Genomic DNA, 22,320 nt, shown 5'->3' on the forward strand with positions numbered 1-22,320 from the left:
AGTTGATAAATTTTCTTTTTTCCTTTTATTGCCATTTGCAATGAGATGGAAATACTTAGTATTACTCCCCCCTTGTTGAATATGTTTTACTTTGGCTCTTTGAGCCCATTTACTCTCCTCATCTCTTCTTAATTTAGTGATTTTTTCATTCGCATCTTTCAATTTAGCCCTTTCGGCTTGAGAAAGAGGAGTATTCTCCGCTTTTAGATCAAGATCATCAATAAGAGCAATTAGTCTCTCTTTTTCTTTTTTTATAGTTACCACTCATACTCTTAGCCCAAACTTTTAAGAAACATCTCAAATGTCGAATCTTATTTTGCCATCGCTCAATAGGACGTTTGGGGGAAGCTACTGGAGTGACTGGGAACAAAGCTCCATGGAACATTGCCGGCGAGAAAAAAGACCCCTCCTACGTCGCTCCCGCGAGCCACCGGGGGGAAACCCTAGCGCCGCCACTCGCCCCCCACCTCCTCCCTCCCCCTCCTCGCCGCCGCCGGGGCGCGCTGGCGGGCAAAGCCCGGTCAGCGTCGGCGGCGGCGGGGCCCCTTTCTCCCCCGCTCGGGTGGTGGCGGCGCGGGCGGCCGGCCTCGAGCGGCGGCGGCGCGCGCTAGCGTGGGGCGTGGCGTCCACCGGCGGCGGAGCTGCAGGGGCTGTGCGCCGGCGTGGAGGGCCTCGAGGTGCTGCTGCCGGGCGCTCGTGATGGTGGCGTCCGGCTGCTTCCGGGGTTTGGCTCGCCGGATCCGCTGCGGTGGTTGCCGTCTCTCGCGTTGGTGGCGGGCGGCGGCCCCCGTGCTCCGGCGTTCGTCCGTCTCGGCGGCGGCGGACGTGAGTTGGCCTCCTCGCCGGCCGGCGTGGTGTTGGGCGGCGGAGAGGCTGCTTGCGGGTGTCGACCACTTGTGGTCGGACTCACGGCGACGCGGTGAAGCTTCGCTTCCCGGCGGGCAAGGTGGCCTCCGGCGGCGCTTTGGCGGCGGGCGGCGGCGGAGGGAGCGGCTGCAGGGCGGCGCTTCGGTTCGAGGCCGAGCTAGGCTCGCCGCGGGCCGGGCGGGCCCGTGGTGGGTGGCGTCTCGGCCTTCCGGTTCGGCTTCCGAGGCGGTGGTTGTCGTTGCTGCCTCGGTGGCGGTGTGGCACCATCCCCTAGGCCCGCCGGCCGGCGTGGTGTCGGGCGGCGTGTGGCTCGCTGCGATGTGGCCGGCTTCGGCCGCGGGCGTGGTCGCGAGGGTCGTCGCCTCTTTCTCGCCATCGCCCGCAGCCTGTTCGCCGGCCGGGCGACAAGTGCCATGGTTCCGCGGTGGCGGCCATGGTGGTGACGCGCTTCCCACGCGGGAAGCCGTCGTGGTTGGGTGTGGAGCCCCTCTGTCTTGCCATCAGTTTCAGAGGACGCTGCTTCCGTCTGTGCTGGTGTGCCCCATGGTGATGCAGATGACGGCCATGGGTGCGGTCTCCTCTCCATTGCGAGGTGAGCCGTGGCAGTAGTGGTGGTGGTGTCTTCTTGCCGGTTGCTAGGCTCCGGTGTCGGGTTCTTGGTGGGGTTCTTTGGCGCGCGGCGGGTTCTCCATGCGAGAGTAATCTATGGGTGTCTCTGCATTCGATGCCCTTCGACTTCAGCCGGTGGCACACAGGCGTCGTGGCGTCGTCTCGGCCGCGCGCGACCTTTCGGCCACACCCTCGACACATGTGGTGTCGGTGCGTAGTGTGGTCTCGGATGCGCGCTGCCCTTCGATTACGTCGATGGTGCAGTGCCGGTGCTGGGTCTCGGCGGACCAAGGCCGTTCGACTACTCCGGCGAGTCCTCGAGCTGGGTTGTCCCTCCTTCATGTCCTTGGGGCTCTTCCTCGTGATTGATGTGCCTGGGTCACGATGAGAATTCTCATCGGCCCACCGTCCCCAGGTTGAGGGGTGGCCACTTTGTTTTTCTCTCCTTAGTCTTGTGTGTTGGTGGTGTGCGTTTTTTCATTTCTTCTTCTCCCTCGTAACCTCCGTGTACTCTGGTTCATTTGAACCCATCTTGTAGAGGCTGAAAAGCTTCATAGGCAACTTGGCTGAATATACAACTTGGCTGAATATATGTTCAGGCTGGCTCACGCCCGCCGTAGTTACAGTCAAAAAAGAAAAAAAGAAAAAAAAAGGAACGTTGCCTGCGGAGGGGAAATCCGCGACACAAAAACGCCTGCCGCTAGCACCTCCACCTCGGAGATGCCGCCAGCAAGGGCCCTCAACTATGTAAACTGTGAATTTGGAGGTTTCAACGCCTCATAAATAATCCCCAGCGCTCAATGGAACTTGATGCCACAAGAAATAAACACATTCTCGAGAAAATTTGCGTTGCTACTGCAGATCGGCATAGAGATCAAGATGCAAAGTAGGCAGTTCGGACCGGACCTGATTTTCGTCTCAGCACCGTCATCGATCCGGAGGTTGCCCAGGAGGCCAAGAGCAGATGGGAAAGCCTAATCTAGGAATTACCCATTGACCTACATGCGAGGTCCGGGCTCTGAATTATGTACAGGTTACCAGGTCCAGCACCAGAGCCGGATCGGACCGGACCATTTGCATTCATACATATAGAGGACCAGAGCGCGTTCCCAAGGTCCATTTGCATTCATACATACAGAGGACCAGAGAGCGTTCCCAAGGTCCAGGTACGGCCAACATATTATATGTACACTATTCGCTGCAATTTAACCAGAAGACTACATTGTAGTTTACACTGATGTTGCTCCATATTCAACACTACTATATCCAGTTACATAAACTGAGACTACTATACAAAAAGAGGAGTGCAGGCTCGTTGTTAAGACAAAACTGCACATGGACGAAAAAAAAAGGATCAACCCTACAGACAGTGTCGGGCAGCAGTTCATGTAGGCCAACACTAGTGGCTGCCATCAGGGACATCATCCGCAGCTTTTCCAGCACACGACTTTGCCACGGACTCAAACAGCATCTTAATCTCAGGCGCAATATGTATGAACGATCGGTTCCAAAAGTTGTAGCGAGGGTTCTACAAGAGAAATGATGGATTAGCGATGCTGTCTTCGAGAATTTCACCGAAGCATAAAAAAAGAACATGAGTAGCATACCTTTATCAGCTCGATAAAAGTAATGAGTAATCCCCAAGGATGGGGACGGTTCACTATCAGGCGCTCTAAGAGGACCCTGGTTATCTGCTCCTGGACATTGTCCTGTGAATCCCAGTTCCAAAGACAATGTTAGGAAGGAATACCATTTGCACCGAACAAATTTTAGCCAATAAAAAGGGAAGAGTATCTATTCCAAAGGGATGTTATGCTATCAACATATAAAAAAAACCTACAAAACTTAGTGAAGGCTACGCATATCATAGAAGAAAAAGGAAATACCATTATACAGGGAAAATCAAGAACATACCACTGTAGCTTCAGCAAAGAGATACAAAATGATGAAGGAGAAGTAGTGTGTGTGGTTATTAGGAAACCGCAATTGGTTAGCGATTGCGTTCAGAAGAAGGTACCGCCCCTCTGTATCCAAGTTTGTTACAAGGTTTCTGAAAAAATCAGTGGCTGTTTCAATCTGAAAAATATCCATTTGACTATGGCTGATCTGCTGGGCTGCGGCAGATGCATTTGCCTTGTTCAGTTGCAGTTGTTGCACCGCCTGGTATTTATTTTAAAATTGAAGGTCAGAATCGCGCTGAACAATAAAAAGAAAGAAATGCAAAACTCAAGCAAAACTCAAGCCTAACATCCTATCAAAGATTAATAAGACAGTAGAGAAGTACTGATTCCTGCTGTACTCCACATGAGAAGATAGGTACTTACTTGGATGCCAATGTAGAGAACAAGCGAATTAATCAGAGGCACATTATAGCGTGTCCCGGCAATGCTAGCTTCATTCTGAGGCAGCAGCAATTTTTGCTTCAGATCACTCAGAAAGGAAGAGCCATCTGGTCTCTGCACAACAGCAATAAAAATTCAACAAAGCTGTGAAATGAAAGCTTTGGACAAAACAGGGTACCAGCATGTCAATTCTATGACCTTAAGATACTCATCGACATCAGCCTTCATATGCTTTGACCTCAAAGCACCCTCGAAATCTGACATGATTCGTGGAGCTTTCGAAATTTCAGGTAGCAGATCAATCTGCCACAAGTAAACAAGAAACATTGTCAAATACTGTCCGGCTGAAATAAGGGTAACCAAAGAAATATTCATGACTCCTCCAACCTTCAAATTAGGAGTAGATGGATCTGGAAGTCTCATGCTGCGTGGAAAAGCACTAAGAATGACATTGCGCATTTGGATGCAACTGGAAGGGATAACGTCACAGAAACTGAAGTGATAGTCGCACAAAAATTCAGGAAAGTCATGTAGTAGTACAAGCAGTACTCGCATGGTTCCTTTGTATAAAAGGTGCACCTACATAAAAAAAAGGATATAAGAACTGGAGCAACATTACTTGAACAAGATAAATGCAAAAACTGATTGGAGGAAGCAGGAGAGAGAGCGAGAGATTAACTGGTTCTACAAGTTCAGCATTTCTCAAATATGGTTCCATGAATTTGAACAGATCAACAAGCAGCCCATGGAAAAGAGGCCACCCTTTTTGCAAATTGCAGGTTAGCAGTCTTGGCATGAAGCTTCTATGACTCACCAACTCAAGCCAAGCAAAACTGAAACAGAACAGTGTTAATCAGATAATACACACATATTACCGATTCAGATGTCAAATATATAACTTCTTGAGTGAATAGTTCAGCTTTAGCTGCACTTAAGAACCAGAAACTATCGGCTACTGTTACAGAATTTGGGCGTTAGGACGACGAGCACACAGCAAGCAGTAGCAGAAGCAGCTGCGCGCAGAAGATCTAACAGGTCTGGAGGCTAGAGCACGCATGATTAAAAAAAAAAGGCATGCCTAGGCCTGCGCTTAAGCCATCCTAGGTGCTAGGCGACATCAAAATGCCTAGCGCTTAACCGCACCTAGGTTCACGCATAGGCAAGATAGGAGCTACATAGGCAAAACTAGGAATTAAAGTCTAGCGCTTTTTGATCCTTGGGAGGCAGCACCAGTATCAACTATATATTGTTATACTCTTTATTTTAGGCCATCTTATTATTTGATTGGTTAAATAAGACAAGCACTGCTAGGTAAGGAACCTCTATTAAAGGGAATTGGGCTGGATGCAAGCAAAAAAACAAGCAAGGTTTTATATTCCTCCAGTCCCTTCTCCGAGGAAGAGCCTTACTAGCTGCAACATGGGCATGAGCACCCTTCCTTACCCATTCCCTGTGGCTTTAACGAACCTTGCACATGACAGCCACACAACAAGTACGAAGCTGAGGGAAAGGACAATCAAGTTGACTTTGTGGTGTGGCCGTGGAACCCTGTGTTTTTATCTGACATGAGGCTAACTAAACTCGTCTGTTGCATAGAATATACTCCCTCCATTCTAAAATAAGTGTCACAACTTTGCCTAGAACAAAAATGTGTATAGATACATCTGTGGAACGGAGGTAGTAGTATGTAGCAATACGTAGCATAACACTGTCACATTTCAGAACTTTATCACACGATGGTAACCTTCGAAAACTTAAATGGTAAGTCGATATTGACACGGAAAAAAAAAGTAGGCAAAAGTGATTCACAAACCTCAAACCAGGAATTCTCAAGGGTTGCAGTGCATGGAATGCATTTGCAAATGCAGTCAAAACCTGCTATAACAAAATAAAATATTATATTACTCATGGTACACCAAAGAGAACTATATATAGTTAAAAGGATGTGTACCTGGAAATTAGCACCATCATGATGGACATCAGAAGTAGTAAGGTCATTCAACCAATTTATAAACAGCCGGAAGAATGGTCGGGGGTTGAATGAAGTTTTCTTCTCTTCAGCATCTTTCTGAATGACCCTAACTGTCACTGACAGGATCTGGACAAATTGAAGAATAACTCATTTTGAGCACTGGATAGATGAACAAGGAAACAAAAAAACAGAATACGACAAAATATCGGGCCTATAGAAGTTTAAATGTGTGGCCACTAACCGACCAGCTAACTAAGAAAGACGATCATAAGTATATTTTGCATGCAGTGCTAATAAACAAAATCAACTGATAATGCAACATTGCCTAGGACAATAAAATGTATGAAACTGCATAACCAAATGTTCCTTCTGATCAAAAGGTATGTTCCTTTCTTAACAATATAACATTGGTACTTTCAATAGTTTGCAAGCGACAATTTTAAACTTTATCTTCCAAGTTTGTAATTTGAATCTACACATTTTACCCAGTCTAGGACAGAAGAGTAGAGAGATGCAGAAAATGATTTGACACTGACCTTGGAAAGAAGGCTAACTTTATTTGGTCCTATTTCCACTGAAGAATACTGAAGACAAATAACAAACAAGCGATTAGTATCACTAGACATTAACCGCATTAACCTTTGGTGCATGGCATCAGATTTGTCAGTTCAAAAGTCTTCCAGGTTATAATGGCTAGCTATAGGGCAATGTTTTAAACACATCAGAAAAAGTGGATAAATTAGCTATAAGAGAAGAAATGATAGTACACTTCTGAAGAAACAAGAGTGCAACAGACGAAAATCTCAGAAGTAATAAATAGCAGTATATCATTACAAACATCTTAAATTCATTTCTTTAATATATGCATCATGTTATAGACATGCCACTGGAAACAAGATAAATCAAACCAAAGTAGATGACAAGTAAATAAAATATACAGTGCATGCTAGGCCTACTTAGCTTGCTTACTCTCTGATTTCCTTGGTACACATTTTGTTCACATGTCAGTTCTCACTAAGATAAATAACACATTGAAAGCTAAGAAACCTTTGAACCTTTAACAAATCTGCCATGTTCACTCTATTATAACCCTAAACCATCAACAATTAGATTCCAAAGTAACAAGGAACCTGTGTAGAAAATGTCCTTAAAGATACCTTTAGCACCATAGACACAAGCTTCGAATATGAATCAATGGGGAGATATGATATATGTGATGAGTGTTGAGACAATCCACCAGGAGCAACAATTTGCTCAGAGATCAGAGAATGTGTAACAGCAAGTTCCTGATTCATTCAAAATTGGCATCAAATTATCAAAAACAATGGAATACAAGTTCCATACAAACTAAAAAGTAGAATAATCACCGTGAGAACTCGAAAGAAGCGCTCAGTGAATTCATCTCCCTTCAGCAAGCCAATATGTTGCAATTGCATAACATAACGACTATATGCCGCATCAGAAGCACTTGGGTGATCACATACTTGACACCACTCAGAAAATAGGTGTGCAACCTAGGAATCAACCAACATAATGCATCAAATTTCCAGCATGTAGATTTTATTCTGATAAAGTAGTGATTGATATATTATCTAAATTATACGGCAAACCTCAATGTAATAGGTTTTGTTGTTAACAATGTTGCTAGTTGCTATGATATAATAATACAATAGGGCAACACATCAGAAGATCTGTTAAAATGCAAATCTGTAAAGTTCGCTGTAATGATTTATGGTTAGGCACTACTTAAGTCAACTTGCATGTTCAAAACATGGAATATGTAAATGAAAGGATATTGGCACCAGAAATAGGCATCCGAAGAAACACACAAAAGCAAAGAAAAGGCTCGCTATTCTATCTTCAAGATATACGTAAAGCAACACAAAGTGCTACTCCTCCGTCTAAAAATAGATGTCTCACTTTTGTCGTCTGTAGACAAAAGTGAGACATCTATTTTTAGATGGAGGGAGAAGTAAATATTGCAGAATTCAATTTTTTATGCAACTGAACAAGAAGTTGCAACAAAGATACCTGTTCTTGAAAAGCAGTAGAATCAGCATGGGTGGTGTCATTAACACTGTTTTCCTCTTTGTTTGTTCGACTAAAGAGAACCTACAAATAGCAACAGAAATATACAGTCAGGTCACTGGGTATCCGTTCTGGGAACAAAAGTTCTTGTGAGTTATGAGATGAATTCATCAAAGTGAACAAACTACACAGTTCAGACCATTCTTAGAAGCTCCCTAACCTTTTTATCCTTCGACTGTATGGCTTTTTCATCCTTCCCAAAAGCAAAACCAGGAGCATTGTTGGCATTACTCCTTGCAATCTCAAGCAACTGAGGCAACGACTCAGGTGAACCTGGCCTCCTTGAAATCTGCAAAGCAACAGATGCAGCCACAAGTGAGAATCCGTTTGACAGTAACCAGCCTTCCTGGAGATGGCCAGAAGGATTGGAAGGCATGAATCTTAGTTGTCACAGAGCCTGCTCCTGGGGGTAAGACTAACAAAACAACAACTGAATACATAGAACAGCCCAAAAATTTAGTGTACCTTTGATAGTGCCTCAAAAACATCATGAAGTTCTGAGATGATAGCAGAGTCCTGAGTAATCAATGTCTGGACAAGTGACATGCCAAATTCTATTGCAACCTCTGAGGAAAAGAAGTTGGCAAACCCAATTAATTGATGAAAATAATATGCTTTTTCAAACAATAATAAGAAAAGGTAACAAGGCATAGATTAATTGTTTGTGGGGACTATGAAACAGAGATTACTAGTATATCCAAAATTTAAATATGAAACATCAACATACTATTTCTTCCACCATCAATTAGCTTTGCCAAATGAACATTGTACTCCCCAACATTCAGCAATTCAGAACGAATAAGGCAAAATATTATGTCAAAGTTAAACTTCTTCTCGTCATCCAAGGAGATCACCTGCACACAACAACAAGAAAACATTGCATGAAACCTCTTAACCTGAAACCACGAAGCAGTCGAAGCAATGCAAGAACGTCGTTTATAAACTTTGCTACAACGAACAGAAATACATGGGATGGTTTCCAAGCACACAAAGACTACAAGGGTTCTGAAAGTATATGGCATAAAACTCTATGCCAACCATACTTTCCAAGCAGTTCAAAAACAAAAATAAGGATTGTTATTTGTTGACAGCCCTTCTCACGCTCGCCACCAAATTATCTCAGGAAAAACAGGCTGATCCACGCCAATGAAAGGAAATTCTAACATAACAATCATCGGTGTGTGTGTGTGTGGGGCTGCATCAGTAGGACAGGTAACTATAACATGGGTGAATACCGTAAAGAAACATACCCAATTTGTGATCTCTCTGACAACAAGCTTGCAGACATCTCGAACCGCAACTAAAGTTGCTACATACGACATGATACTGGCACTATTTGATGCATTGTCGTACAAACTGTTGAAAACCTGAGACCAGATACAAAAAAACAATGGTCAAAACAACAATTAGCCGAGCTTTACAATTAAGTGTCATAACAAAACAGAAATGATTTACCTTTTGTGCAACAGCTAATGCAGCCTCATCCCGGTTAACACATTTGAGTAAGATATCAGGAACTTCCGCGATAACAGACTGAATAAGACAATACAAGAAAGAAGATAAGTTAGTCACAATAAGATAAAATATTAAACCTACCAAACAATGAACAAATTGTTGGTGGTAACTCCACAAAAAGTAAATACTCCCTCCACCCCAAATTAATTGCTGCAGTCATATACTCTGTCCAGTACAATTGTACTCCTGAGCTGCCTAAATTAAATTGGATCTGTGGGAGTAGCCAAATAGATCCATGAGCTGTTTGGTTGACAGCCGATCAATGCCTACAGGCACTGTGGTGCACAAGACTTGCCAGTTACAACACTTATTAGAGAACAGTGGGATGGTAACATTGTTTATCTTGCCACAGTATTTACACCAATTTTGAGAGGTTCAGACACTTTTTTGGAGAATAAGTGGGATAGATAGCATTGCTTCTCTTGCCACAGTATTCACAACTTCAGCACAGAAGCCATGGCAGGCAACACTCACTTTGCCTAACATACAGCCACTAAATACATATAAGGAATGTAAGCATGTGTAGGAGAAGTAATGAAGGTTAACTGACCTTGATTTCCCCATCTTTTCCATCCTTCGCAATCAACGCCTCCATCTGGGGGGAACAACAATGAGTTAAGTGAATCAAAACACTATCCAAGATAACCAGAGATAGTGTGGAAAGTGAAAACTGTTGGAGCCATCTAGAGGGAACTAGAATTTAATCAAAAAGGTCGGCATATATGTATAGGAATGATCACATTATCTACACTGTATATAAACAAAAGGAACACAATACTAATAACCAAATTTACTGCAAATTGCTCTACACCATTGACCATCACAAAAAAAAACACCATCAATCTCCAACAAAACAGAGCATGCAGAGGTTAAAAAGGTTTGATTTTGCAGTGTAGGCCAAGCACAATTGTAGACCCATGAAACCGGCATAGGTAGAACTCGGACGAGCGAGCAGACATAGCAAGGCGATAGGAACAGTATGATGTGACAAGTTACATATTTTTATGATTTTATCCATCAAAAAGCACGCATTAGTTTCTACAAATTAAGATAAATTCTGAGACATCTTAACAGAAACTCCATGGTACTTGGAGCATGTACACCTATATTAAATTAATAGAACATATCATACTAAGCAGTGTTCTAGTTTTGGCTTCCTTCTATTTCTGCTGGTTTCATATCTAGCCTACCCCAACTTGCTTGGGAAAAAGGCTTCGATGTTTTGTTGTTGTTGTTGTTGTATATCATACTAAGCAGTAAGAAACCAAAACAAGTCCTAAAACACACAAAGTTGCCGATCACATGGCCAACAAGATCTTTCAAACATATAATAGTTGCCCTTTGACAGTATTAAGAGGACATGTATTTGAACTAAAACCATGACATTTATTATGGATCAGAGGGAGTACTACTAACCCCACACATGTACATCTTATATGATATTCTGATATAAAAGCAGTCAGTAAATCGTGAGGAATTTCAAATAATCATTACAATTTTGATTGTCCGATCACATATTTATTCAAACCAGTCCAAAGTATTCCCACAATGCTCCTGCTAATGCAAATGAATCCAAATGGCATTACCTTTTGTGAAACTTGTCCGTATCTCTCCAAGGCATCACCAGTATTAAAAGCATCAGGTAAAACAGATCCACGATTGTCAACAGAAACTGTAGCTGGAAATGACATCACAGCACTTGAATCCTGGTACATGGTTGAAACCGGTTTCAGAAGTCTATTGTAGGACATATGTATATGTATATATTAAGTCCGGAGGAGAAGTTATGTGGTCGTGACCGTTATTCCTCCCACAGGAAGATCATTAGATATCAAAGGAGGAGATGTGGATGCAGCGTCAATGGTTCCACCAAGCCAGCCAGAAGAGTCACTGGTCCCAAGTTGAGCAGTAGAATCACTACGAGAGGCATAAGACATTCATCAACCTTGAGCTGCAGCTCAAGCAAACCACATTTCACAACAAGGTACAAAAGTATGAGTACCTATATAGTTGTGCAGCACCAGGAATCAATTCCTCAGACACCAGCAGCTCTGTAGGCTGAGCTGACGTAAGCGGAGCTGTTTGAGCAGTCAAAAAAGCACTGGAAGCTGGTGCTGGATTTGGGCTGTAAGCTCGAGGTACGCCGCCAAAATTGCTCGAGACAGCAGATGTACCAGATGAACCAGAACCTGCAGCACTAACATTTTGGCTGTGGCTCTGCCATACATGAACAAAATCCTGAAACCAAAAAGGTGAGATGCAGCTAGTCACATGTAGAGTACAGAAACATCAAGGTTTAATTTCAATTGACTAATTTAAGTCCTGATGGTACACACCTCATACACTCGTTGTTGGGCAGCTGACTCAGGCTTAGTATGGAGTACTTCAGGTACAGGGGCAAATGGACCTTGAGCATAAGTAAAAGAGTCATAATATGCAGGACCCGCGGCCTCTCTTTTTTTCCTTTGTTGTGAAAAAGATTGAGCTATTTCGCCATCAATCGAATCAACAGCCTGCAAAAATGGCGTAGATAACATGAGGCTAAAGAATGAATTTCACCAGCATTTCCATTGTAGTTCATTGCGCTAAGGAACATGCACAACGATGATCAGAACATGAGAAGAGACATATCCATAGTACGAAAGCAACTCATTGGTAGGTGTAGGGGTCCAAACTGATCGACTAGAAGCAACTAAATAATGCCACAATCTGAGAAACTTCCAACTTGAATAATGTTTCGAGACTTTTAAGACACAGTAGAAACAGAATGTTTTGCTGAGTAGGATTAGCAGCATACTAGCATGTCAAGGAGCTACCTTGCGGGTTGCCACAGACTCGATACTTGCGCAGCCAAGATCCAAATTGTCGTTGATTAGAATATGGATTACTTGCTCCACGGTCTCACTGTTGCTAGTAAGGTTTTGAATAAGGCTTCGAAGATGAGAAGATAGTGCAACGCGAAGCGGTTCCTACACCAGAGGGAAAAAGGAAGCATATAATACAGGTTTCACATAAGATCAACAACAATAATGAAACAAACAAACAGAAGAAGGGCACGCGTAAAGGCCTTCAAAACAAGCCAGGAGTACCTTGCAAGTAACATGGGCTAAACTTCCAGCTAATGTCCCGACCATCAAACGAGCAGCGCGATTTGCAGCACTGTAATCCGATTCCATTGCATAATCCTTCAGGAAGAAAAATATTAATAACATATCAACAATTTCAATAGAACACAAAGCTTTCTTAACGGACACAGGTAAGAAAGGAAACCTTCAGGACGAGTTCTTTTGTAGTTTTGCTTGCTATTGTGACACTTCTTTCGATGACAGGGAGTATTATCTCTTTGATAGCCTTATCCAAAGCAACGCCCATGATTCTATTAAATAAAAGGCAATAATCAGATGTTCAGTAAAATTCAAATAGTATAAGGTATTTCTGTTTAGAAACATACTTGCTGAATTGCAATTGTGAGCCAAGAGACCCAAGTTTTGAATTTATCTTGAAGCGTATCTCATCATGTGGAATCAACGACAAAAGCTGCAAACGACAAATGAAAGAATATATGCCATCACCAAAAATATCTAGTTACCCAGTGAAAGATGGGTGAAAATAGTAGCATGACAAACCTGACTGAGAGAGAGGGGAGATGGCGATAGCGATGCTAATGGTGCTTGTGATGGTGAGACCTGGGCCAAGGTGTGCGAAGAGAATTGCTCAGGCATCATTAGAGCAATTTTTTCATCTTCCACCATACTGTTAGGAGGTAGACGTCCAGGAGCAGCATACTGCATGCATATAAAATGTTTAATATAATACAGGTTGAAAGAACAATTGCACGCCAACATAATTGAATTGATAACGCAAGTCTGAAACCAACCTGATTCAGTATAGTAGGAAGGCTCATGGCACGAGAAGTGTTATTGACTTCAGGCTGCAGTTCCATGTGGTTTATTGGGGGGTTAATGCCCGAAGAGACTTCTACAGACACTTGGGTTTGAGATGCAACATCTTTGTTTGAAAAATCTGGGTTTCCCTCAACTTCACGTCCTCGGTCTTTAAGAAGGGAAGTGGGTTTTACATCTTTCATGTCCACGGTGAGATTCTTAAACAGGACCTAAAATCGCAAATAATAACAGTTACACGATGTATAACAGAGCAAAAGATGCAGATTCAACAAAGCAGTCTAGACAGAAAACGTTGGCAACCTCAATGTCAAATTTCAGATTCATCTTGAGGTTTGGCAGATTATAGATCTCAGCAAGTAGACTAAGAACTCCCATTGTCCACGGATTTGGAGGACGATATGCTATACTTGACTTGCAAGGTTCAAGAATCTGCAGAGAAAGCACTGGTCATGATATCCGATAGCATGTTTCACGCAAATGAGAATACTGCAAATGCGAACCTTTGAAGTGAATGGAATTACAGCAATCATCAGTCCTTTCTCGTATGCCTGTAAAAGTAATTTCAAAAGTCTGTCAAGCAGTTGGCAGAATCACTCCACCAATACAAGCACGAAAATATAGGTACAATGCAAGCTTTAGAAATAAATGAGATCTAAACAAGTCGAGACAGTCATGGCCTCACAGCCTGTAGAAGGAAAAGAACTCAGAAACTGCAGTCGAACAAAAGAAGTACCTCCACAATAAGAGATTTTGGGTCAATTTCCTTAGCTCGTAATGCCTGGTTCCTTCCAATAGTAAATTTTCCCAACCAACTGCCCAAATGTTTTAGCAACGAGCGTTCCTCAGAACTAGATTTGATAAGATCTGATCTTAACAAAGCCTGCACAAACAAAGCTAAGATTCACGGACTTTCTTAACCATCAAGACAGAAAAAAAAAAATAGACCAATTGGAGTAACCACAACCTTGCAGTTCTCATATGTAGCTTTCAGCATCTCCTTACTCAAGGATCTTGAGTTAAGTTTGTCAAAGAACTTCAGGTACAAATCATGAAAATTTGGTTCAATGCTTGCCCTGCCAAGATAAACAGGTAATTAAATCTTTGAGGTCAGGAGACTGATGCAAAAAAAAGGAAACAAAAGTGCATTATACCTTTTCATGACCATGTATTGTGCAAACCAAGGATAATATTGTTCCTGAAGCACTTCATCAAATTCTTTTGCCTTGGCTTCCATATTAGAGGTAGATATATTGTTAATCATAAACAAGACCTTGTCCTGAACTTCAGATGGAGGAGTCTAGGTGCAGAGGAAAATGAATTAGACCAATTCAAGTTGTGTATTCTCCCACGAGAGAGCACGCCAAGGAAAACAATAGCAATACCAACCTCAATCGGTCTATCTCTTTGCTCTGCTGCTGCTACAAGGGTCTCGATATTTAAAGCAGCTCCAAATCCCGTAGTGTACGAATGTTGCCGAGGCAAGCCTACAAAAGAGGGTCATAACATTAACTCGTGGAGTGGTAGTATAGAGATTAGAAAATGAATAAAATCGAATTGCAACTGTTGCCGTGAATATGGCAAGCAATCAATTCACCTGTGGCGGTACTTCGAGTGCGCAGAAAACCAGTGGCATGAGCAGTGGTTGACATGCTTGCAGAGTGAGGTAGTGCAGAGGGTGGAACAGTTGTCTGCAATAAAAAAAATGGATTAGAAGATCAAAGAAAGAGACAGCAGGTGTCTAAATTACATTACAAAACAGAAAGAAGACCGGAAACCAGCACTGCATTCAAGCATCTCACTATTAGAAAATATATGAAGTGGTAAACTAACAGGCAATCATATAGAAAATCCCTGATACCTTTATATTAGTTGCTGAATCAGCAGGTGCAGAAGGAACTGAAGGTTGACTGGGTAAAATGATCTTATTCTGAGAGGTGGCCATGGAGACCTTGGACCTATCCCCAAGAACACTCTGTTGCCTTTGCTGCAAAGGGTAAGAAGGTGTCCTTCCTAGCTGAGTTGGAGAGGTACCCATCAACTGCCATGATGGTTCAGAAGCCTACATAATCCAAGCATGTCAAACAGGAAAAGGGGTTAGATCTTAGCAAAACATATCGAGTCAGTAAGCAACTGGCAGGATCTTATTGTCCTAACAAACTGCCAAGTAATGCGATTCTGAGAGCCCATTCCTCAGTTCCAGGTCAATGATTGCCCCAAATATAATGTTACCATTTCCTTTAAGTTTTTGTGACAAGTTACCTCCATTGTTTCAATAGATGACGATCCGGAAACAAGGTGGTCTGCAGAAAACATGTTGCCAATACTGGGCTCATTTTGACTTGATGAAATCCTGGCAAGGGCTCGCTCAATTGCAGAGACCATTTCAGCATGAGTTCCACGGAGATGTGAAATCTGCAATATGTGGTTGCAGTATTGTGGCCACTCTATTACACGATCCATGAACTGCTCTAGCGCTGTTGTGCCAAACACAAACATCTGCAGCCAAATAACACCATCAGGACTACAATTTTACGGATCAGTTAGCAAATGGAGACAGTAACCTAAAACAGATAAGAGCTAACCTTTGAATCAACAGACTTGCGCAAGGCATCAAGAACAGCACGTAGAGCAATCCCAAGTCCAAGGTGAGCCACAAGTTGATGTTTAATAAGGGATCCTATTTACAAAAGATGCAATTGGATTAGAGAACAGCACATGATTGGCGCAGATGATGATTTTACAGATATGCAGAACATGTTCCATGCAAGCAGCCGAGGCATTTACATAAAGCATATATGAACAGGGTTGGAACTCTATTGTTATGACAAAGTCTGTTACAGGCAACAAAACACGTGTCTGTAATAACATCGAACATGTTCAGTCAGACGGCTCTCATGACTACCACAAAAAACATAAAGAAAACTGAACTTGCATTGCTTGGATGGCAGCCCATCAGGAAGCTGAGGTCTTGATGCAGCATGTGTGACATTGTTCCAACCCAATCCAGCACAGTAAAACATTGCAACCCTTTCAAACTATAATTTCCTAGATAGTCCATGAGGAATTCAACCAAAGATGGGAGTAGATATGTTCTTGTGCAGCGTATACAAGTCCACATAAGCCATGAGCAATTTAAGCACAAGACAGAGAACAAGAAAACAGTGCTTAATGAGAAAGGTTATGCCAGGTCACAATTCAGCATGATATAAATGGCCCATGAAGGTGTAGCAAAGCGAAGACATAATACATACCAAACAGCACAGCAGCTAGTTTAAGCTGCTTATCAGGATACTTCGTAAAGAACTTGTATTCCTCAAACAGATTTGAGATCATACAATTAAAAATCGCTTGCTCCCTGGATATCAAAAACATTCATGGAATCCAATTGTCAGCAACTGTACAACTATCAGTGCATGAAATACTGTACTCTTAAGATAAAGCTCTGACAAAAAACACAGGATACTAGTTAGGGCCTCATTGATTACAATTTTCATTGAACTTCGCTAAGAGAAACTTTGGAGGCTATGCAAGCAGTCATTAAGTTAATCATAAAGCTTCTCAAATCTCCAAACAATTAATGTTGCATGGGCTGGTGATTTGGGCCAGCTATAATCTTGAATATCCAACATTTCATTTCAGCTTATAAACATCAGTTGGTTCAAACTCCTTGTAAACATTTGAATAATTTTTTATTTGTTTTCTATGTGACTATAAACAAGTCAAACAGCCAATAGATAAGACATATTCAAATTGATCAGGTAAGTACCGCTTGTCCAGAGATTCCTTGAAGCGACTGAGCATTTGTATCATAGCATCAACGCTGATCTGTCCAGAAAACATCTGCTGAAAATACGCATTTGCTTCTACTTCAACATCATCTGAACCACCCTCCGGGGTAGGGATGTCCCTTACTGCAGAACCATGATTCCTTGATTCATACGAAGTAAATAATTCCCTTAGTTTATCCAAGAGTTGGTTGGGTAAGAGCTGTCCCGAGTAAGACTGGAGAACCTGCAAATGTGGATCACGTATGGCAATATTAACAACTCACAGGAAGAGCCAATAACAGACAGAAGTAGAATAGCAAAAGACTCATTCGAACCTTTATAAAGGGAGGACAGGCCTCCCAATAAATATCCATGACATTAGCTTGAGGTTGTTCCGTGGCACCTTCTACCACATAAGATGTGGCGTTCATAGTTTCTTTCATGAAATCAACACATTCCTGGGAGTCAGAAGAGGTGTAAGTAAGGCATGCTAAAACTTTGAGATGGCAATGAAAAGTACAACCTCAGTTTTTCCTCTTTTCTGAAACTTATCCCTGAGTCCCTCTGGATATCAACAGTCTGAATATTTACCCATGCGTGTAAGTACAAAAGTATTTTCGCTGAATGTTTACCACAACTTTTTAAATCTCATTTTAATTAATAAAAAGTCTAAAGAATAACTACTGTAGTGACTCATATGTATTTTTGTTGACAAATCCAGCAATAGCATTTGCACATGATCCAGACAGTATCATGTACATTGGCGGTCAAAGTTTCAAAACAATGACTGCATGCATACTAACATGGCATCTAAAAAGAAGGGGGTAGCGTATTGAACAATTAACTAAAAGATTTGAAACTCCACAGTAAGTACAGAAACGGCAAAACATGCATCAATAATATGTGATAAATTAGGGCAAATCATGCATATTACCTCAAGAAAACTGTCATTGTATAAAGTTAACTTCTCAGTCAGCCATTTCTCAAGATGACTGTGATCTTTCCTAGAAGCAGCAGCAGCCAATCTAATGCTGAACGCGAAAGGAGTAGAATCCAGGACAGCAGATAAGATCTGTTTCAAGAAATTGAATGAAACAAACGCAAGCTGCCAAAATATTGAGATCACATTTCTAATATGCCAGCAACCAAAAATATATTCTACATTAGATGTGTATGGATTGATCATTGTGCTATGTGCATCAGCACCATTAGTGGCTTCTTTCTCCTGGAAAAGCTTACTATTTGTTGTAGCTGCAAAGAGCCCAATATTACCCCTAACTTACAAAAAAATATACTGAAGAAAACTGCATTAAAATTGTTTCACTTTGGGAACTATTCGGTGTTGCTGTGTCTGTACAAACCTTCATGTCTTGACACACATCAACAATTCTCAGAAGACAGCTTGGATCAGAATGAGCACCAACAAATCCTCGAAGGGTGAGGCAAGGGTTGATATGCCAGAGATGATTCACCACATTGCTCTTTGCAGCGTCCTTCAGTATAGCAGGAAATGCACAGGATAACACTTCGAATTGGAGGAGATTATAAGCAGTCTGCAAAGCAGAGTGTGAGATTTGGCAACAGAAAAATAACATAAATTGGCTATAGATTGTTAAACAGGACTAGAAAGTCGTACATTGACATGTCCAAGACCAACAAGTAAGAGGTCTGGGCAATGCCCCAAAGGATCCTCAAGCATCGATCGCACAGACACAGTGTGTCCAACTTCAGCCAGCTGGCATAAAACCTCTAGAAGGTCAAGGCAGAACCAAGCATGATTACCTGGACTGAGACTTGCAAAGTCCGGAAGTGCCTAAAAGAAATTACTGCTGTTAGATGTATGAAATACTCAGTCTTGTTCATGGGTAAAGGCCACATGTTATTAGGATAGTACCAGCTGCCTCGAACAATGTGCGAATGTAAATATCGTAGCAGGAGCAGAAACTGCATGCTTCAAAAATGATATCTGGCCTTCTGTATTCGTCCACATTGACCCACAAACAGCATGAAGCGGAAAGGGCTCCTGTATTATTCCATAAATTGGTCAGTCAAGGAGTTGAGTCTGTTGAAATGCCTCAACGGTAACACATCAATATATACCTTGCAAGCACGGCCATATATAGACATCAGCAAATAGAAAGCTGCTTCATCAGGAACAATGAAACCCTCATGATCAAGATTTTCCATTACATGCACCCAATTAGTACTTGGGGCCTACAAGTGAAAGAACAATCAAGTTAGAATGCAAACATGTCCGCCAAAGGAGAACAATTCAGCAGATGAAGAAGTCAAGAGCTCACAAGTTCGTTGATTGAATCCACAAGAACATCTGTGTTCCATGTAGTCAATTGAGGTGACTCACTCATGGGGATATTTCGAATAGCAGATACAAAGGTTGCATATGTGTTATGGGCCTCTCCAAGACTATTTTGAGTGCCAATAACTGCCCCGAGCAACTTAGACACTGCCGTGTCATCAAGAGGCTCAAAAGTTGAGAGAATTTCCTTACACTGTGTGCTATCAACTGTACATCCATAACCCAATTCGGTTACAATGTCTGCCATACTTATTTCTTTCCCAATTTCAGAAAGAAGTGACTCAAAATCATCATTTGTGCTAGCAAAGTACGTCTCCAAATGCCTGCACGAGACGGAAAATAAGAGGGTAATGCATAAATGAACATGAAAAAAAAACAGACTTTGGCTAGTTAATTAAAGTCTATAAACACCTTGACGGATTTGTTGACTGAGCATCAAACTGCTTTATTGGGAAAGGGGCAAAAAATGGACTCTGTCTGACTTCCAGAAGAGAAGTAATGTTACTAAAAGTATCCATATGCTTTGACAGGCCATCAGTCTGATGAAGGAATACGACAATTTCATGAACTTGGTCATTGGATACTGATTGGTTAGGATTCAAACACAACTCCTCAATTTGAGTGATAGCAAATTGTTGCCCTGGAAATGAAAAGAATGTAGATGTTAGGAACCGAACAACTAGAAATAGAAGAAATGGCCATGACGCACTCAACAAAGTTTAACTTGATAAATTGTTTACCTTTCAGCTTCATGGCTGAATTATCAGAGTCTGACAGTGCAAGACCAATACCAACTTTCTCAGCTACTGAGAGTTCCAGGACATTGGACAGGGTCTCAAGGAGACCGTCAGTATCAGATATAGGCAACAGAGCCTCACAAAAACAAGTACTGAAGTATGTTTTATTGAGACAATATCTGAAAATGGCGGATAAAAGAGCATGTTTCAACTGGAAGTTGTCCACCTCCCTGGCACTCAACATTACTTGATCGAAACAGACTTGGAGCAGCAGAAGACATCCATCAATACCACAGTCAACTAACTGAAAAAAGGTGGAAAGATATATACATTAGAAAACCTCTACCAGACACAGATTTAACTCGTGCATTTGCGCTTGTATGAGCAATGGTTAAAGCAATGAACTCCTGGGAAATTGCTTTGTTCTGCACAAAGAATCTACAGAGGATGCCATTGATGTTGTAACATGAATGTACACAATAAAGCCTTAAGCCCTTAACAGCTTTGCTTGTCATAGATAGATTGTTTCGTAGAATGAAACTTGAGGAAACATGAAGGAACTGGTTACAGCATCAGATAGCTGTAAGGTGCTCCACGACCCATTCTGACCGAGCTGAGGCCGCAGCCTCTGGGACATTCGGTAATAAACTGCAGGTTGCCCAAACAAGAAGTGCAGGGTCACTAAATAGCAAGTTGTTTGTGGGCATGCCGGCGGCGCCACCCATTTGCGGCTTTTTGGGCGATTTATTGCCTTGCGCAACCGACACAAGCATCCCGCATGCTGGCGGCGCCACGTGCCGCATCTGAGCCCATGTGCCAATCCATCACACCTCGTTTCCTATTGAGGTCCTGGATCCTTCCATACTTGGATGGACTGATAAGCCGCCGCCCCACGATTTGCGTAGCGAGGATTCCCACCATACGAATAGCTACAAATAGCTCGATTAGGACGTATCTAAATTTCACTTTCCTATTACAGTAGGAACGCACCTTGTCGCCCTGCGAGCTGAGACGGCAGTAGTAATAATAGTTAGATAAAAAAAATCCCTCGTAGCGGCTCCTGGGGATTAATCACCATGCCACGCATATCCTGGCCTTTTTGGCTCGCGTGCTGAGCGGTGCCCTAAGTAATTACTGGGTAAGATAAGCCCCAGCAAACATGCCCTAAAATAGCTAACTCAGGCAGAGATGCAGATCATAATTATCCTGAGATGGGATCAATCCCCAATTCGGCAGGCAGTGAAAAGGGAAGCTACAAACAGCCGAGATTAGGAATCTAGGTCACCCAGCGGGGGAATGTAGTACTAACAACAATAATAATCCTAGTATAAACAAACACGAGGAGGAGGGACGCGGGCGGGTGGGCGGGCGGGCGTGAGTGAGAGTGAGCGTCGACAGCGCGCCATTGGATAGGGTAGCAGATCCGGACGAGGCACGGGCGAATCGGACGAGCGGGGGCAGCGCGGCATGGCTAGGGTGGGGGGCAGTGGGGGGTCTAGGGTTTGGAGGTGGGTGTACCTGGCAGAGCTCGCGGCGGATGGAATCGGAGGCGGCGTCGGTGGCGGCCTGGAGCATGAGGCGCACCTCGGCGGCGACGTCGGGGTTGAGCGGGACCATCTCGCCGGCGGGCGGCGACGCCACGGTGGGGCGGGCAGCCGGCGACGGGGTCGGTCGGTGCGCGCGTGCTAGGGCGAGAGGGAGGAGCGGTGCGGGGGGGTGCTTGGGGTTGGGGTGTCCGCAGTTGCAAAGGGGAGTTGGCGCAGGCAGATGGCAAGGCAGATGTGGGGGAGTCGTCCTGGTGTTTATTATACGGCGTCGCGTCTGGTGTGGGTCGTCGGTCCATGTCCATCGGCCAGAACCGCCCCCCGAGTTGGTGTTTTGCGTCCATGGGTCTGCCCCTGTCCGTCCGTCTCGGGATCCACGGCACCGAGGATACCACCTGGTATGGATATACCCAGTAGTAGTAGTATATTAATGAAACATACATCTTTGGGATATCTAATGAAATTACTATATATCTTTGGGATATCTTTTTATGAATATTGGGTGCAAAGGAGTTTCATGTATTTGCTGTATATACGAGGACAACCTCCCTAATAAACCTACTTTATGCATATGCACAGATTCTACTGAATGTTCGAGTTTTTTTTCTGCAAGTTTTCTAGCCCCTCACGACAACCCCACGCATACCTACAAAAGTC

At 43.0% G+C, this 22,320-nt stretch overlaps 1 protein-coding gene and 1 long non-coding RNA gene across 3 annotated transcripts; one reads left to right on the forward strand and one right to left on the reverse strand.

The window, feature by feature from the left end:
- Nucleotides 1–2,064: 2,064 nt before the first annotated feature.
- On the forward strand, nucleotides 2,065–3,016 carry LOC127297455 (uncharacterized). Its single transcript, XR_007849174.2, has 2 exons — nucleotides 2,065–2,590; nucleotides 2,637–3,016. It is a non-coding gene; the product is annotated as an uncharacterized lncRNA (long non-coding RNA).
- LOC127297454 (uncharacterized) lies at nucleotides 2,657–21,897 on the reverse strand. 2 transcript variants are annotated; one of them, XM_051327759.1, is made up of 51 exons: nucleotides 21,638–21,897; nucleotides 20,123–20,423; nucleotides 19,794–20,022; nucleotides 19,366–19,705; nucleotides 19,166–19,279; nucleotides 18,960–19,088; nucleotides 18,702–18,878; nucleotides 18,427–18,618; nucleotides 18,000–18,137; nucleotides 17,401–17,523; nucleotides 17,065–17,309; nucleotides 16,550–16,653; nucleotides 15,881–15,975; nucleotides 15,558–15,794; nucleotides 15,157–15,357; nucleotides 14,893–14,986; nucleotides 14,685–14,782; nucleotides 14,450–14,595; nucleotides 14,263–14,371; nucleotides 14,032–14,178; nucleotides 13,799–13,846; nucleotides 13,599–13,727; nucleotides 13,271–13,507; nucleotides 13,020–13,178; nucleotides 12,845–12,930; nucleotides 12,664–12,769; nucleotides 12,483–12,578; nucleotides 12,210–12,362; nucleotides 11,730–11,906; nucleotides 11,396–11,631; nucleotides 11,193–11,310; nucleotides 10,980–11,099; nucleotides 9,944–9,988; nucleotides 9,334–9,411; nucleotides 9,129–9,245; nucleotides 8,606–8,732; nucleotides 8,344–8,444; nucleotides 8,039–8,167; nucleotides 7,822–7,902; nucleotides 7,158–7,304; nucleotides 6,948–7,076; nucleotides 6,327–6,374; nucleotides 5,770–5,916; nucleotides 5,632–5,693; nucleotides 4,498–4,651; nucleotides 4,206–4,397; nucleotides 4,017–4,121; nucleotides 3,801–3,932; nucleotides 3,391–3,636; nucleotides 3,084–3,185; nucleotides 2,657–3,004 (listed from the first exon to the last, which is right to left on the reverse strand). In XM_051327759.1, exons 1-51 carry the CDS (start codon nucleotides 21,734–21,736, stop codon nucleotides 2,876–2,878), a joined length of 7,254 nt encoding a protein of 2,417 aa, XP_051183719.1. In that variant the 5' UTR covers nucleotides 21,737–21,897; the 3' UTR covers nucleotides 2,657–2,875. The 2 variants fall into 2 exon arrangements, with proteins under 2 accessions (XP_051183719.1, XP_051183718.1); XM_051327758.2 differs by having other exon boundaries at nucleotides 5,632–5,696.
- Between the last annotated feature and the right edge of the window lie 423 nt (nucleotides 21,898–22,320).

This window comes from Lolium perenne, chromosome 4 (genome assembly GCF_019359855.2).
Source record: "Lolium perenne isolate Kyuss_39 chromosome 4, Kyuss_2.0, whole genome shotgun sequence".
Lineage (NCBI taxonomy): Eukaryota > Viridiplantae > Streptophyta > Magnoliopsida > Poales > Poaceae > Lolium > Lolium perenne.

Coding starts and splice junctions, on each gene's coding strand:
- LOC127297454 (XM_051327758.2), bottom strand. CDS start 21,736: ATGGTCCCGCTCAACCCCGACGTCGCCGCCGAGGTGCGCCTCATGCTC. Junction 14,596..14,684: donor AAAGAGATAGACCGATTGAG/GTTGGTATTGCT, acceptor CTCTGCACCTAG/ACTCCTCCATCTGAAGTTCA. Junction 4,652..5,631: donor TTGAGAATTCCTGGTTTGAG/GTTTGTGAATCA, acceptor GTTCTGTTTCAG/TTTTGCTTGGCTTGAGTTGG.